General features: G+C 41.4%; 1 protein-coding gene across 6 annotated transcripts in view; it reads left to right on the top strand.

Annotated features, from left to right (window-relative positions):
• Nucleotides 1-898: 898 nt before the first annotated feature.
• SH3D19 (SH3 domain containing 19) overlaps nucleotides 899-18,387 on the top strand; it is a 129,736-nt gene continuing 112,247 nt past the window's right edge. For 5 of the 6 annotated variants that reach the window (XM_063458509.1, XM_063458505.1, XM_063458508.1 and 2 more), the window contains exon 1: nucleotides 899-1,775. In XM_063458509.1, coding sequence (XP_063314579.1) covers nucleotides 1,673-1,775 — 103 coding nt within the window. In that variant the 5' untranslated portion in view covers nucleotides 899-1,672. The remainder of the gene's footprint in view (nucleotides 1,776-18,387) is intronic. The other variant, XM_063458504.1, reaches the window with a different exon arrangement.

Below are 18,387 nucleotides of genomic sequence, written 5' to 3'. Positions count from 1 at the left end.
ACCCCACTATACCCCCAGAAGAGCCTCTGACACCCCACTATACTTACTATCTACCCCACAGTAGTCCCTAACCCTCAAAATAGTCCGTTTCCTCCCACTATAGCCCCTATTCCCCCTATCAACCCACTACAGTCCATGTCTTCCTACAGCCAATGTCACTACACTATGGCCCCTGTCATCCCTCTAGAGCCCATCACCCCATTATACTCACTATCTACCCCCACAGTAGTCCTTATCCTCCCCCCCAAAAAGTCCCCTTTCTCCCACTATAGCCTCTATTCCCCCACTTTTGCCACTAACACCCCTGCTGCAGTCCAAGTCACCCTACTACAGCCAATGTCAGTACATTATGGCCCCTGTCACCCCACTATACCCCTGTCCACCCTAGAATAGTCCCTATCCTACCACTGCAGCCCCTAGTCCCCTAGTTATAGCCCCAGTATAGCCTTGGCACTCTACTACATTCCCTGTCATCCAACTATGCCCACTATCCAGATCAGCCTACATTATGACATTTGAGTTTCAATTTGCTACAGTGATCAACCCTGCCTAAACAAAATTTACTGTGACAATATCTTTTAAAATAATAATTCAAAATAAATACCAACACCTCTATATTCCATATTTTGTTATTTTGTCACCTAAATATGACAAATGTGGTTTTAAATCTGCCAATGATCTGTTTAATAAATATAACCCTCTTTAAATTTACTTCATGTGCCACCACCCACAGACACAGTAAATCCAGAAATTCCAGGTGGACCAGATTACCAGAAGGCTTATCACCAATTCTATTCTTCTTAAATGGAATGCATCAGCCAAAGCCCACATGTAGTGACTGCGCAGGTCTGACAATCTTTAATTCAGAGTATGCTGGTGCCAGCGGCCACAGTAAGCCTGTGCACATACCTGCAAGGCTGGTACCTACCTACCATATATCTACAGGACCTGCACCCTGCATATACGTCTCCCCAGCCAGCAGCCATCTATACAGCAAGGACCCAGTGATAGCCTAGCAGCAGTGCCCACAGTGTGAGAGCTACATGGTCTCACACATGCCTGCACCCATCTCCTTACTGCAGGTACCTCCTCCCTCCCTCCCCCTCCGCCTTTTGTTTTACTATCACAGGGAAACCGACTCACAGCAATTTCCTGTTGACACCGGAATATTTAGAAAGTCTCGGGAAGAAGAAGGAAAAGAAGAAGGCAGCGGCTGAGCCCATTATCAGTGTGGGAGTGTGATTGGAACCCCCATCCACCCCCCGACCTAAACCCTTGGGGTGTTACTCTGCCAGTCCCTGCTGGGTGCCTGCTCCCCCTGTACCAAACTTGGGTGCTGAAGAAGGGCAGACATAGATAGCCAGGGCTGGGAGACTCTGGGGAGATCAAGAGGACATCTCTAGCAGCAGAGCAGGGAAGAAGTCTGGGCTGCCTTCCAGGAGCTGGCCTGTCTGCAGATCAGGTGCAGCACACTGTGGGCTCTGCTGCATTGCTGCTGAAGGAGCTCTGCACTGCTTTGACTGCTGAGCTCTGCACTGATACAGAACAGAGGACCATCCTGCCTCTGCACCTGGCCTGGATCTGGCATTAAGGAACCTTCTCTGCTTCTGCTGTGAGCAGAGGGCATGGTTTTTTCTGTACCCTCCATGCTGTGCCCCTGTGCTGGCTGCTGATGGCTGAAGCCTGGCTGGAGGAAGAGGAGGAGGAGCTGAGAGAGCTCAGGGACAGTGCTGGGAATAGGAGACACAGGAGATCTAACCTCAACCAGGCTGCAGGTAAATGTGCCTCAATGTGTGCCAACACACTCCTTCATCCACACTGGGGGCAAGGCTGGGGGTCGGGGGTGCTCCCTTTATGCTGAAGGAACCAAGGATATTACAGTGTTACAAAGCAAACACACACCATGGCTAATCCAGTCCAGATGGCATTGTCATACCCTGTTTGATGTACTTCAGATGTTATGAATGTGGGATATGATGATATTATGATGGCTATATTATATTATATAGGCCTGCTCTATTACAGTACAGGAATAGGACATTACCTGGTGATTCTTATCAGAATTCTCCAAGAATTCTAAATGACTGCACACAAATATAACATTTAGTTCTTTGACAATGGTGTGTATCCACTAAATAGTGAAATCTGGTGAATTGCCAACATAATTGCAACATTTAGATCAAATTAGCCAGGCTGGCCATATGTTGGAGAAGTCTACACTATTTTTGGCATTAATTATGCTATTTGCATTTCAGTTCATATTTAGTAATTAGTAAACCCCTTAGAGTAAAAGTAAACTAAATTTGCAATGCTAAAATGATAGTAGAGTCTGAAAATAAATCTCATAACGTCTCTGTGGTACCAGTTTGGTCTGAGTCTTACAAATGCAGTTTTGGTTCACCACAAGTCCCCATGTAATGAGCTGCCCCCTGGTGTGTCTTTTAAATGAATTTAGCAAAGAAGGGGGAGGCAGTTTCACTAGTTTGTCAGCTTTTTTTGAGACACCGTTTGCTAACTTATAGAGAGTTATTCATTATAGTGAGAATTCATTGATGCTTCCAGTTCCTCTACTTTGATCATGGAATGCATTTGGAATCCACTCTCAATGCTCACTTTAGTGAAACCCCTGATAGGCTTTTCTAAAATATGCATGTTTAAATTGTTCTTTAACATTTCATTTGTCCACAGTCACTATAACTCATTAGTGTTTACAGTGCTAGAAGGCTTTGAGTATAGTCTGTCCAGTTTTTGTGAAACTGTTTTCAAGGTGTTTCACAAATACCAGAGATTTCCCCAGCACTTTAAAAGAACTCTCCAGCATTACAAATAAAAACCTTTACTCGCTTTATAAAAGTGCGGATTTCTCCTGAAATAATCATTACTTTTTATACAGTGACAAAGAGGAGGCTCTTTAGGGTACAGGAGGATTTGGATATGCCAAACCCCTACAGTCGGTTAGGGTACCAAATCACTGATAAAGGAATACTGTAGGCACCATAACCACTTCAACATGTTAAAGTTGATTATAGTACCTGAAGTTTGATGGCACCAGGTCCCACATCACTACTAAATGATTTGTTTATGGTTTAGCAGAGATGATTGGTCCCTAACAGCCTGCAGTCTGGCCTCCAAGGACAAAATGGTGAAGGTGGAGCTGTGCTCTGCTTTAAACCATACCAGGAATATCGAGCAGTGATAGATTGACAGCGTCACCCATACTGCCTCCACAATTTCATCCATAGAGACCAGCTGCAGGCTGCTGGGGACCGAGCATAGCTACTAAACTAGTTATGCAGGACCCTGTGCCCACAAATCCTAGGCACCATAATCAGTTTAATTCATTGAAGTGGTTATGGTGTTTACAGTATTCCTATAATCTTACTTTCAGCATTGTCTGATTGACATAGGAAGCCTGTGAGGTGAAACAACCTTATGATGTCTCCAGGGGATGTGCTTAGGGCGCCCGTGAATAGTCAGCGTTTGTGTGAAAAAGTTGGAAACTAAAAACAGATTGCAGTCATAGCCTCCTAGCACCATAAACACTACAACATATTTAGTGGTTATGGTACTTGATGTGTCCCTTTAAAAATATATATATTTCATGGCAATTTGTCAAATATTATCCATGCATCTAATAGCGCATCATAGGAAACAGAATTCTGAGAGAGTGATTTAAAAACACCTTAGAACTGGCCTCTACTGAGCCTAATTTCTAAGAAGCTGCATTGATACTATAATTTGGTCAGCTGTTTATTTTCCTTAACCCCATATACGCTTTATTTTAAAGGTAAGATTTGTCTTTGAAATCAGAAAAAGTGTTGTTGTTTTTTTGTGAAGCACATAGAGAAGCACTGAGGACAAATCTCCAATCCATAGCTTCACACTGATATCGATGGTTTTATTGAGCTTTAGGGACTCCTACAAATAAAATAAAACATCCAACTTTAGAGATTGTATTGGTTTAAGTAATGTTTATAAGAGTTAATTTGTATGTGTTCATTAAAATGGTGACTTGGTATTACAGTGAACCAAAATGCTTATCAGGCCCAACCAACCACTAGGTGAAGTTATGTGGCACTATATAAGCAGTTTTGCAAGTGGTTGTCTCAGTATACCATTATGTCAGATGTATATTTTAAAGGGACACCATAGGCACCAAGACCATTTCATTTCAATAAAGTGGTGGTGCCGTGCCCTGCTCTGTTTTAACCCTGCAGTGTAAAACATTGCCGTTCTGCAGACCAGAAATGTTTTCATTGCAGGGTTTTATTCCTTCTAATGCTTCACTCAGACAACCACTAGATACAGTTTCTTCAAAATAGCAGAGTAAAGCTCTGCTATTCCAATCAGATGGTCTCAGAGAGACCATCTTATTGGCGCAGGGTGGATTTTGCCACGCATGCGCACTTGCCAGCCAAGGAGGTGGGATGGCATCATAGACACTAACTCTACGAGGGAGAAAAAGTAAATAAACTATGTTTTGTTTTTTTACACCCTACAGGTGGGGACTGGTAACCTAACCAGCCACCAGGGCACTATAGTGTTAGGAATATGCATTTGCATACCTAACACTATAGTGTTCCTTTAACTCCCACCAGCCTCAGTCAGAATTTCACAGAGCATGATAGTTGCAGTCCAGCTGGAGCAGGCAACTTCTTGCATTCAATGTGCATTCAAGAATGGTTTGTGTTACTCTTTCCTTAGACATCTGCACCTAAGAAGGACAGAGGTCAAAAACTAGAACTGATTTAGGTTTTTCTCTTTATCAAGGACTTAGTTAAATAGTCAGGCAGCAGAAGCATTAACAGTCAGTGCGTAACCCACCCAGCCATGGGCAAAATGTTCTAGCCTTCTGCGATTAGCATGGTATGCTGACACAAGATGCAAAAGTTGCACAAACCTATGTGCCAACCAGGAAGAGAGTATTCTAGTTGGCTGATTGACAGCCTCGAGAGGCAGCCCTACGTATAGAAAACTATAAAGATATTTTGTCTCCAGAATGAAGGAAAATCTGTAGGGACTGGTTCATAACTACATAAATAATTTTCAAGTTTTTATGATGCTTAAAGTGAGCCTATAAGCATGGATTATTCACTGCACAAAAATTTCAACTGAAAACATGGAGTCATTGTACTGACAATAAGAACAAAACTCCCGGTGTCACCCAAAATTGTAGGATACACTGGGAGGAAGCACAAAAGTATTATAAGTGGCAAAAAAAACCTTAAACTTTATTCTCAACCTCCTGGTTCCCTCTCTGGCATTTTGCTACACAGTGTTCAGGGGAGGTTTGGATGAGTCTAGTTCAAAGATGCAGACCTTCTACCTCTCTTTGTAAATACCCTCTTCCCTACCTGCCCAGAGGTGGACACCTCCCACCTCTTATACCCCTGTTTAAATACTGTTTATATTGTCTTTTAAAGTTGACCATTATTTTTTGTATCATTGAGAATAAAGTTAAAGGTTTTTTTGGCCATTTAAAATACTTTTATGCTTCCTCCCAGTGTATCCATCAGTTTTGGGTGACACTGGGATATTTGTTCTCGTTGTCAGTAGTTTAGCTCCAGGGTTACCCCCTAATTGGAAGCACTATTTAAGTGACTTTTCTTTTGATCTGGGAGGTGCATCTTGTTTCACCCTAGGATATCCCCTTGAAGTGGGACAACATCACCTTTGTTCCACCTGAATCAACGTTCTAATTTATAATTATGGAGTCATTGTTGATTGTCAATGTAGATTGTCAATGAAGTAGGGTGTGAGAAGAAATAACATGCTTCCTTCAAGTCATACTAAAGAATTGTCGGGAATGAAAGTGAGAATTTCAACATTAAGGACAAACTGGAAAAATGATGCCAAACTAAGCCTTTTACACTCACTTTTTAAAAAATTTATTTTTAATTCTTTTTAATTCTCACTGGATTGAATAACCCGGACGGTGTTTAGCAGCAAGGAAATTTAAACTGTAAGAAGGCACATTTTTCATTAAACTGAAATGTATTTTTTTCAGTTTATCAGTACAAATAAATGTTGCTTTACCAGCATAATTATACGTAAAGCTTGTTTTTGTTCTGCTCAAATTCATTTGAAATCCGGCTATCATAACTAATACAATTTGCAGAGTTATTCACAAATTGCTAGTAACTGCCCCACCTCCATCAACCAAATGCTAGGAATTGAGTGATGTTCATCTTGCAGGCAGATCAGCTACACGCAAACACGCAAAACCACTCTGTCCACACTCCCTGCTGCCATTGAGGGACCTAAATTGTACAGACTTGCTGGAGGTTCTACCAGCGAGCTTGTTATACACACTAATATAGATGACAAGTTTACTTTACACCCTGTTCTTCTAGGGTCTTCCTATATATCTGTTCTCCTTGAAATTTATTTTGTAACATTATTTTTCTGTTTATTTGAGTAGTCTATTGTCATACAACTAGATTTGCCGCTCCTCTTCATTGACCTTTAGAGTTAGAAATCTGTCAGTGTTAGTCACTAAAGTGAGAATTTAAAGTTAATTTGAAATTTAAAGGGATACTATAGCTAATTGAAGTGGTCTGGGTGCAGTGCCCCTATTGCACTTAGTACTGCAATGTAAAACTGTGCAGTTCCAGAGTAACTGCAATGTTTACATTGCAGCACTAAGTCTGCCTCCAGTGGCCATCTCCGGTAACTGATGCTGGACATCCTTACGCTCTGCATGAGGACATTCAGCGTCTGACCAATTCAGTGCTTTCCTATGCGGAGGTCTAACCCGCGCGCAGCGTTTGCCACACATGCGTATTAGCGCCCACTCACCATGGGACGTGGGCCACATCCCAGTGCCGAGGGACAGAAAATATCCAGAATTTATTCTAGTTAAGATATTTTGACCCAAAATTTGAAATTCACTTTGAATTCTCAGTTTTACCCCACCAGATTTTTATTCCCCAAAAGTAGTGCTTGTTTGTATTTTTAGATTCTGGAAAGTAAATGATCAAGATTAATGGATAAGGAACACAAATAGTTATAGTAGTGTATATCAAGTGTTTATAAAAGGTTTAGAATGTATAGTTGATTAGGTCATTTAAATGCATTAAAAACACAGATACTACATGTCACTTCCCCAAGACTTGTCACTCTGGTATTTACCTGACTGTATCCAACAGAAATTCTACACACTTAAAAGGCACAAATTCATGATTTTGTAATGATGGCAGTAAATTTATATATAAATTCTGCTGCAGTAGTAGTGCTTTGAAGATGTGGTTTACAATTCTTGTTATCAATTTAATTAAAGGTCTATCCAATAAAAGTACAAGCACCATAATCACTAACGGTTACAAATTTGTTTGCTAAAACATTTTTTCTGTCAACTACTTTTACCAAAAATGCTGATGTTACTCAATGCTACCCTTAGGCCTAAACAAGTGTTGTGAATACATTAGTTTTGTACTGTGAAGGTGCCTGAGTTTTGATGGATGTTGACTTGTGGAGCTGAAAGGATATTGTACCTGTTAACTCATGTTTGGTAATTATTAACCAAGGAAATAGACCATTTAAAATCAATACATTATCATGTGACTAAGTTTACAATTCTTTTCTCTCTAATCCACTGCATACATCTGTATCTATACTGACGCTCAAGTACTCAGAAACCATAAATGCAGTGGTTTTAGAACTAAATAGAAGGCATAATTAGAAATTTCTTATTTTGTTGATATGGAATTTTACATCCATATGGTTACTTTCACTACTAAATAGTAAATCAATTGCAAATTAAGCTGTGAATATAGCCACGTTGGATTTTTTCCACATTTTCTGGTTTTTGTTTTCAGTTTGAAAAAACAAATAATAATATACAGAAGAGCACAACAAAGATAAAAGCTTTGCCTCCATTTTCATGTAAATTGGTTTGTACAAACCTCTGCTTGAAAATGCAGGTGTCAATAGATTGAAATTCAGTATTCCATAATTAACTGCTACATAATGGATCATTGGGGACATATGGACTTCCTGGGATACCTGTCCAGTTTTTTATGTTTTCTCTACAGAAAACACAACAAACTGAGCATGTGGCCCATGAAGTCCAGCGGTCCCCAATGAAGATATTCTCACTACGTTTCCTAATTTTTTTATGTATATTTCTGAAGAAAAAAAAAATTGATTGAGAGGGCACTGATAGACTGAGAGTATCAGCAGTGGAATACCTACGCATTTATGCTTGGGCTGGAGCGAGAGGCAAATGGGTCATGAGGACGGGTGCTGTAAAAACTAAGTTTAGGAATGGTTTAACCCATTTAGGTAAGACATCACCCAGAACCTCCAGACCTTCTTAATGACTTAATTGAGCTTTGGTGCCCATGAGTGGTACATGAAAAAGATGCAAGATAAGAACGCCACGTTTATCTGATTCAACATCATAGTGCTGCTGTTTAAAGTAAAAAAAAAGAAAAGAAAGAAAAAAAAAACATATATCCTCATCTGTGTGATTATGCTCAGACATATCTACTATATCATTTGCAGGGATAATATGTATTGGTTGGTTAGAGCAGTGGTTATGCCACCGCTTTAGAATCTTTTCGAAGACCACTTTACTAGTAGTGTTTGAATAGAATAGAATAGCTATTTATGTATTATTTTTTTTTAAATTGATACATGGTTGCCGTAGCCCAAGTGAGAATTTCTGCTCTTACAAAACTCAATAACGCAATATGAGGATAGGTTTGCAAATCAGGTTGGACTGACTTTAAAGGAGTACACACCTACAAGATACCAGGCATGAGTCATACCAGTTCATATACAGTACATGTGAAACACCTGTTACACAAGGCCTAGTATGACTAGAAGCACATTTTTGAAACTAAAGGTGATACAACATGTACATGAAGTTGTTTTGCTGGTACTTAAAGAGTCAGTGCATGCCCCACACACACAATAGAAGGAAGGCTCTCTCTTTTTCTGGGTTGAGGCGTAGACTGTGCAAGCTCGTTCCACTGTTGCAAAACACAACTAAAATGGTTTAGTGAACTTGGCTGCCTATAAATGGAGAGCGGCCATGCTACGGCTGTTTATCAGTATTGTGAACAGTTCAAGTCACCCTGTGTGATCAATGAAATGGTTCTTTGGGATACATTCCTTATTATGTAATCTTCTGCTGTACATGGGCTTATGGCTTCCATAGACCAAAATGATACATGGCTTCCATAGGACAAATTGAAGAGTTAGATAATCTACTAGTTGAAGAAATAGCCAAAATGACAATGAAGGGGGAAGTTATCATCATGGGTGACTTTAATCTTCCTGATGTAAATTGGAAAACAAAAATAGCTACTTGTGCCAGGAGCACACATATTCTAAACTCCCTACTGGGATTGTCTCTAAAACAAGTCGTTGAGGAGCCAACTCGTAAAGAGGCCATACTAGATTTAGTGTTAACAAATGGAGATTTGGTATCAGATATTACTGTAGGTGAAAGTTTAGGATCCAGTGATCATCAGTCAGTGTGGTTTAATATAAGAACAGTGACTGAGTCACACCACACAAAAACAAAAGTTTTAGACTTTAGAAAAACAGACTTTTCCAAAATTAGAATATGTGTAAAGGAGTCATTATCAGACTGGAGCAATTTAAATGGAGTCCAAAAGAAATGGGATTATTTAAAAGTTGCACTACTGAAGGCAACAGAAAATTGCATTAGGCTTGTCAGTAAAAGCAAAAAATTCAAGAAACCACTGTGGTACTCCACAGATGTAGCCAAAATAGTAAAAAACAAAAAGTTAGCATTTAGTAATTATAAAAAAACCCAGAGTGAGGAAGACAGAATGACCTATAAGATTAGGCAGAAAGAGGCTAAGCAAGTTATAAGAGCTTCCAAATCACACACAGAAGAGAAAATAGCACAGTCAGTAAAAAAGGGGGACAAAACCTTTTTTAGATACATAAATGAGAAAAGAAAAGTAAAACAAGGATTAGTTAGATTAAAAACAAAAGAAGGAAGGTATGTAGATGAGGATAAAGGTCTAGCTGACTGCCTCAATGAATATTTTTGTTCGGTATTTACAGATGAAAATGAAGGAAAGGGACCTCAGTTAAGAAAAAGGATAAATGAGTCATTTATTACACGTGAGTTTACAGAGGAAGAGGTTCTATTTCAACTGTCAAAAGTAAAGACAAATAAGTCAATGGGACCTGATGGAATACACCCAAAGCTATTAAAAGAGCTTAGTGGTGTACTAGCAAAACCATTAACAGATTTATTTAACCAATCATTGATAACAGGAGTAGTCCCAGAAGATTGGAAGTTAGCGAATGTTGTGCCCATTCACAAGAAAGGTAATAGGGAGGAGTCGGGCAACTATAGGCCAGTAAGCCTAACTTCAGTAGTGGGGAAAGTGATGGAAACCATGTTAAAGGATAGGATTGTTGAACATCTAAAAACACATGGATTTCAAGATCAGAGACAACATGGGTTTACTTCAGGGAGATCATGCCAAACTAATCTTATTGATTTTTTTGATTGGGTAACTAAAATTATAGATCAGGGTGGTGCAGTAGACATTGCTTACCTCGATTTCAGTAAGGCTTTTGACACTGTTGCACATAGAAGGCTTATCAACAAACTACAATCTTTGAGTTTGGATTCCAATATTGTTGAATGGGTAAGGCAGTGGCTGAGTGACAGGCAATAGAGGGTTGTAATCAATGGAGTATATTCGAAGCTTGGGCTTGTCACCAGTGGGGTACCTCAGGGATCTGTACTTGGACCCATTCTCTTTAATATTTTTATTAGTGATATTGCAGAAGGTCTTGATGGTAAGGTGTGTCTTTTTGCGGATGATACTAAGATATGTAACAGGGTTGATGTTCCAGGAGGGATAAGCCAAATGGAAAATGATTTAGGTAAACTAGAAAAATGGTCAGAGTTGTGGCAACTGACATTTAATGTGGATAAGTGCAAGATAATGCATCTTGGACGTAAAAACCCAAGGGCAGAGTACAGAATATTTGATAGAGTCCTAACCTCAACATCTGAGGAAAGGGATTTAGGGGTGATTATTTCTGATGACTTAAAGGTAGGCAGACAATGTAATAGAGCAGCAGGAAATGCTAGCAGAATGCTTGGTTGTATAGGGAGAGGTATTAGCAGTAGAAAGAGGGAAGTGCTCATGCCATTGTACAGAACACTGGTGAGACCTCACTTGGAGTACTGTACACAGTACTGGAGACCCTATCTTCAGAAGGATATTGATACCGTAGAGAGAGTTCCAAGAAGGGCTACTAAACTGGTTCATGGATTGCAGGATAAAACTTACCAGGAAAGGTTAAAGGATCTTAACATGTATAGCATGGAGGAAAGACGAGACAGGGGGGATATGATAGAAACATTTAAATACATAAAGGGAATCAACACAGTAAAGGAGGAGACTATATTTAAAAGAAGAAAAACTACCACAACAAGAGGACATAGTCTTAAATTAGAGGGACAAAGGTTTAAAAATAATATCAGGAAGTATTACTTTACTGAGAGGGTAGTGGATGCATGGAATAGCCTTCCAGCTGAAGTGGTAGAGGTTAACACAGTAAAGGAGTTTAAGCATGCGTGGGATAGGCATAAGGCTATCCTAACTATAAGATAAGGCCAGGGACTAATGAAAGTATTTAGAAAACTGGGCAGACTAGATGGGCCGAATGGTTCTTATCTGCCGTCACATTCTATGTTTCTATGTTTCTATGTTTGATTGGAGTGTCTCTTCCTGGTTTGGGAGGGCTCTGGACTGGCAGTGCACCGAGTGATGATTTTTAGGGGGAGTACCTTTTTAAAAAAAAGATTTTATTTTTGCCAATTTTTGTAATACATTAAAATACATTGCTAAATTTCTAAGTACACAATCTCTTTAAGATATTTTGAGCTTTTTAACTTGAATAAATAGCATGTATGAGCAATTAATACACCAGAGTGACCCAAAAAGCAAACAAAACTTAGCATTAGCACCTAGTGCCTAGACCACTGCAACAGTAACACAGTAATTGACATTCCATGTTTGGTCTCTAAGAACATTGAAGTGCTATCATGGAATCTTTCACAGAGTCCCGTTGTGCACAGGTAGCTCAAAAGTGCAGCCTTGCAGATAAGACTGTCAGGAGCCGAAGGTAGAGCCATCAATTGAGAGATTTTGAAGTTTGTGTGTTTTTTTTTTTTAAATGTATACTTAGCCCAATCCCCTGGGCACCACTGTCAAAGCAAATACCTGACCTTGTTTTTTTTTCTGTAGATGCTAAACCCGTCTAGTGACAGTTCTGCCTTCAAATTCTGAATATTCTGTGAAATTAGGGAAGGTGGCAACAATAATATGTAACTGTGAATATGAGCAATTCCCATGCTAAAAGATAAACACTGGCAAATACAAATATACTCAAACTCACACTACTCCTGGACGTCAGCAATGACCATAGTACACATCAGCCCCAGTACAAGCAATAAAACCCAAATAAACCAGTTGCTACCCTAAATCCCTATGCATATTTAAATAACGTGAAGTTTTTAGTATCACTCCAATGGCCGTTAGGTGTAAGCCCACCTGCCATGTCAAGGAAAACCTGTTAGGGGAGTCCTACACTAACAATTCACCTTGCTTTCTTCAGCTTCGGCTTTCACCTAATGGCCATTGGATTGAAATGAATAACCTCCAGTAACTATTTCCTTCTGCAACAAATCATAGCAACAAAATATAGAAATAAAAGCGTGGCCTTGAATTATTGTGTTAGATTAAATAGATGTAGTTTGTTCACACATGGTTACCAATTGATTTGCATTTTCTATGGCCAATTAAAGGGACACTGTAGTCACCAGAACTACAGCTTAATGTAATTGTTCTGGTGTGCATACACAGAGCGTGTGGAGAGCAGAAGGAACACATGTGTTAGGTCTCTTCTGCACCCCTTGTCGGTCGGTCCTTCAGCATAGCCTCTATACCAGTGGTTCCAAAAACCAGTCCTTATGGATCACCAACAGTTCAGGATTAATGCATTTCCCTGTTTTATTCCAATGGAGATACTGTCAAAACCTGGACTGTTGGTGGGTCTTGAGGACTGGTTTGGGAAACACTGCTCTTTGCTGATAAATTGCCTGACAAATGGGAAAAAGACCTTTTTTTAAAAGACCTTAAGTTATATGTACCACAAAATGTACTATTAAAGTTCAAATTAAACAAGAACAGTGTGACTGATCTTTCAATAGCAATAAGGAGCAATGGGGAAACTCCAGAGAAATGGCTGTTTAAATATTTATATGTTAAAGGGAAACTCCAGTGCCAGGAAAACAATCCGTTTTCCTGGCACTGGAGGGTCCCTCTCCCTCCCACCCCCCAATCCCCGCTTACTGAAGGGGTGAAAACCCCTTCAGTCACTTACCTGAGGCAGCGTCGATGTCCCTCGTCGCTGCCTCCTCCTCCGCGCCGCTCCTCCCTGTGATTCCGTTGGCCGGTGGGCGAGACTGATCGCGCCCACCGGCCGAGGAGACCTAATGCGCATTACGTCTCCCCATAGGAAAGCATTGAAAACGAATTTCAATGCTTTCCTATGGGGAAATGAGCGACGCTGGAGGTCCTCACACAGCGTGAGGACGTCCAGCGACGCTCTAGCAAGGAAAATCCTTGCTATAAATCAGGAAGTTGTACAGAATGCAAATAAAAATTACTTTTGATAATAAATGAAACTAGGTCACTGCACCCTACTACAATTTTAAAATGGAAATTAGCATTCTTTCACCCCATAGGTGTCTTTGTCTGTTTATAAATGGCACGTGGACTTGCAAATGATATTGAATTTCCCGGGATGGGGCAAGAATGCGGTGTATATATAATGTTCTGCAGGTAAGTATTTAAAATAATATTGGTGGCCCTGATCATACAGGGGCCATTGCATCTAGTGAACATCCATTTAGCATTTCTGTGTCAAATTATGTGAGTGTATTTGATTTCTTTCAGTTCGCAATTAGGCTGTACTGAATAACCCCAGTACTGTCTCTTCACCGTTATGGTTGCCATATTTACCATGGGTTTCTGTACACAGATCTTTGTGTTGATTGGCAGCATATGAAAAGGGCTGCCCTGCTACATGTGAAATTCCTTTACTTTAGGATTCCTACATGTTTCCATACTGCTTTATTTAAGTTCTGCATAGTGAAAGACAGCTCTGCTTTTATACATGTGATCCGTGTACATTAACACGTGGCAGATCTGACATACCCACTCACCATGTTCTTCTCGCACGAATAAAAAACCCAAAACGAAGCTAGACTAAGGCTTCGGTTATACAAGGATCACGTGTAAATTGCAGTCAGAGTTGAATTAAATATTAACCTTTCCTTGAGAAGGGCGTGCACGGCCGTGTTTCTTTCCATTTGGTTTTATTTCAGCGATACCTTACATGGGTTTCAACATTCCTGGTAAGTGCACAAGGCTGTGAACATTTCAGAATGCAAGACCTACCTATTAGCTACACAACGTAGGTAGCTGATATACATTTTTGCTGGTGTTGGTTTCAGATATGTCCTGTCAGGCTTATTCACCAAGTGTGTATTTTCAGGAATTCAAAGTGCATTTCACATTTTGGGCCAAAATAACGTATAACATAGCTGACTGGAGGATTTTTTTTCCAATTCAGTGATTTGGGCCTGAACATTTAAATTTACTTTCCTAATTCTCAACATTACATATATAATTTATAATTCTCAGTAATCTATATTTAAGTGAATAGGTTAAAGGGTTCTATCCTGTAGTATGTAGCCTACATACAGGGAGTGCAGAATTATTAGGCAAGTTGTATTTTTGAGGATTAATTTTATTATTGAACAACAACCATGTTCTCAATGAACCCAAAAAACTCATTAATATCAAAGCTGAATATTTTTGGAAGTAGTTTTTAGTTTGTTTTTAGTTTTAGCTATTTTAGGGGGATATCTGTGTGTGCAGGTGACTATTACTGTGCATAATTATTAGGCAACTTAACAAAAAAACAAATATATACCCATTTCAATTATTTATTTTTACCAGTGAAACCAATATAACATCTCAACATTCACAAATATACATTTCTGACATTCAAAAACAAATCAGTGACCAATATAGCCACCTTTCTTTGCAAGGACACTCAAACGCCTGCCATCCATGGATTCTGTCAGTGTTTTGATCTGTTCACCATCAGCATTGCGTGCAGAAGCAACCACAGCCTCCCAGACACTGTTCAGAGAGGTGTACTGTTTTCCCTCCTTGTAAATCTCACATTTGATGATGGACCACAAGTTCTCAATGGGGTTCAGATCAGGTGAACAAGGAGGCCATGTCATTAGATTTTCTTCTTTTATACCCTTTCTTGCCAGCCACGCTGTGGTGTACTTGGACGCGTTTGATGGAGCATTGTCCTGCATGAAAATCATGTTTTTCTTGAAGGATGCAGACTTCTTCCTGTACCACTGCTTGAAGAAGGTGTCTTCCAGAAACTGGCAGTAGGACTGGGAGTTGAGCTTGACTCCATCCTCAACCCGAAAAGGCCCCACAAGCTCATCTTTGATGATACCAGCCCAAACCAGTACTCCACCTCCACCTTGTCTGGCGTCTGAGTCGGACTGGAGCTCTCTGCCCTTTACCAATCCAGCCACAGGCCCATCCATCTGGCCCATCAAGACTCACTCTCATTTCATCAGTCCATAAAACCTTAGAAAAATCAGTCTTGAGATATTTCTTGGCCCAGTCTTGACGTTTCAGCTTGTGTGTCTTGTTCAGTGGTGGTCGTCTTTCAGCCTTTCTTACCTTGGCCATGTCTCTGAGTATTGCACACCTTGTGCTTTTGGGCACTCCAGTGATGTTGCAGCTCTGAAATATGGCCAAACTGGTGGCAAGTGGCATCTTGGCAGCTGCACGCTTGACTTTTCTCAGTTCATGGGCAGTTATTTTGCGCCTTGGTTTTTCCACACGCTTCTTGCGACCCTGTTGACTATTTTGAATGAAACGCTTGATTGTTCGATGATCACGCTTCAGAAGCTTTGCAATTTTAAGAGTGCTGCATCCCTCTGCAAGATATCACTATTTTTGACTTTTCTGAGCCTGTCAAGTCCTTCTTTTGACCCATTTTGCCAAAGGAAAGGAAGTTGCCTAATAATTATGCACACCTGATATAGGGTGTTGATGTCATTAGGCCACACCCCTTCTCATTATAGAGATGCACATCACCTAATATGCTTAATTGGTAGTAGGCTTTCGAGCCTATACAGCTTGGAGTAAGACAACAGCTTGGAGTAAGACAACATGCATAAAGAGGATGATGTGGTCAAAATACTCATTTGCCTAATAATTTAAGATTATGCTAGCTTTAGTGTACTAATAATCTTAATTTTAATAAGGACAGGAGGCGAGTATTTTGCATTAACTCTCTTTACTAAACTCCACAGCAGTAAAGAAAAAACGTAAAGTAACAAGTAAATCACTGAGCAGCACAGTATATAAGGGTCATACAGTCTGCATAACTTCCTCTTTCTTGAAGCGACATCCAAGTCCAGATAGATGCTCGAACGTCCAGAAACTCAACGAAACTGTAACAGTGGTCTCTGGCGAGCGGAACTTGAGTAGACTCCTGATAACGAGGTAGGAGATAAGACCAAAACGAAGTCGTCAACCCATCTTACGGAGTCGTGAGGATAATCAACCAGCGATCAGTGGAGGTCCTGGAGAGGGTTACACTGAAAGGAGAGTATAAAATCGGTTAGGTACTGAACCGGAACTGTTCACACCTGTGTGTTGTAACGGAATGGAGTAAGTCAAATTAACAAAGACTGATAGAGAATTGATTATAGAGTAAAAATGGTGTGAGATGTAAGCATGTTGCATGACTAGAGTGTCTGTCTAGATGGCCGTACGGGCATGGATGTGGAGAGAAAACCGAATGTGTCCCGTAGGTAAGTAATCACTAAATAAATCCCAATATCCGTCGCCTTCAGATCCACTCCCCCGAAGAGTCAGGGTAGGGAACAGAAGGGAGGGAAAATACTCGCCTCCTGTCCTTATTAAAATTAAGATTATTAGTACACTAAAGCTAGCATAATCTTAAATTTTATAACATGACAGGAGGCTTCCTATTTTGCAATTTTAACGCTGAAGAAGAGACATCCCAGCAGAAGGGGGAGTGCGAAAATAAAATGTACGGAAGGTGGATTCCCGAGACCAGTCCGCTGTCCGGAGAATATCCGAAAGGGACGCCCCTGCCATGAAGGCTGATGATGCCGCCGCACCGCGGACGGAGTGGGCGCCGAAAACGGGGTCTATACCTGCAAGGGAAAGGATCCAGCGGATCCATCGGGCCAGAGTGGTGACCGAGACCGGTGCATGAGGGCGTACGTAGGAGACTAGGAGTTGACCCGACGTAGAGGGGCGGAGTGAGGAGGTGACCGAAACATACCTGCGGAGGGTGGACACGACGCAGAGCTGCGGGTCGTCGGGGAAGAAGGGGTAAAAAACCGAAGTCGATCCCGACTTAGTGCGACGAGAAACGCAGAAAGTGACCCCTTCAGGGGCCACCTCAAAGGCGTCAACATCGAAGGCCCGAACATCGGAAACCCGTCGAAAGGACACTAGGCAAAGGAGAAAAGCGAATTTAGCGGATAGTTGGCGAAGGGAGAGGCGGTCATTTGGAAGCCAATCCCTGAGAAAACGAAGGACTAGACCCACATCCCATAGGTGGGGGTATTTGGGGGCCGGGGGGCGGCGGAGCCGCATACCGCGGAGCAGGCGGCAGACCAGAGGGTCTTTGCCGACCGGGAGATCCCCGACGGGGGTGTGAGCCGCCGAAATCGCGGAACGAACGACGTTGACCGATCGGTAGGAGCGGCCAGCTAAGAACAAGGAGGAGAGAAAATTAAGAATCATGGGAATAGGTGCTGTAAATGGATCGGAGTCCCGTTCCATGCACCAAGTAGACCAGGAGGCCCAAGCTGAAAGGTAGCATCTTCTAGTTCCCGGGGCCCATGAGTCCCACAAGAGGTCCCTAGCTGCCTGCGATAGTCCGCTGACTCGCCAGGAACCCCGGAAAGAGACCAAGCCACCAGGGGTAGCCGGTCTTCCAGTAGGAGAGGGTGGAGATACCCTTTGGGATCCGTGAGAAGGTCCGGGAAGGATGGTAGGAGAAGAGGGTCCCTGTAGGAGGAGGCCAGGAGGTCCGGGAACCATGGTTGGCTCTGCCACAAGGGTGTTATGACAACTAGTTTGATCCGTTGCGTCCGCATCTGGTGTAGCGTTCTCGCAATCATGGAGAATGGGGGAAAGGCGTAGGCTCCTGTCGTCGGCCATTGTTGGAGAAAGGCGTCCGTCGCCTTGCTCTCCGGGTCCGGGAGCCAGCTGAAGAATTCCGGAGTCT

This window comes from Pelobates fuscus, chromosome 6, assembly GCF_036172605.1.
Source record: "Pelobates fuscus isolate aPelFus1 chromosome 6, aPelFus1.pri, whole genome shotgun sequence".
Classification (NCBI taxonomy): Eukaryota; Metazoa; Chordata; class Amphibia; order Anura; family Pelobatidae; genus Pelobates; species Pelobates fuscus.
The sequence above is the reverse complement of the archived record's forward strand: the minus strand, read 5'-3'. Positions and strand labels throughout refer to the sequence as shown.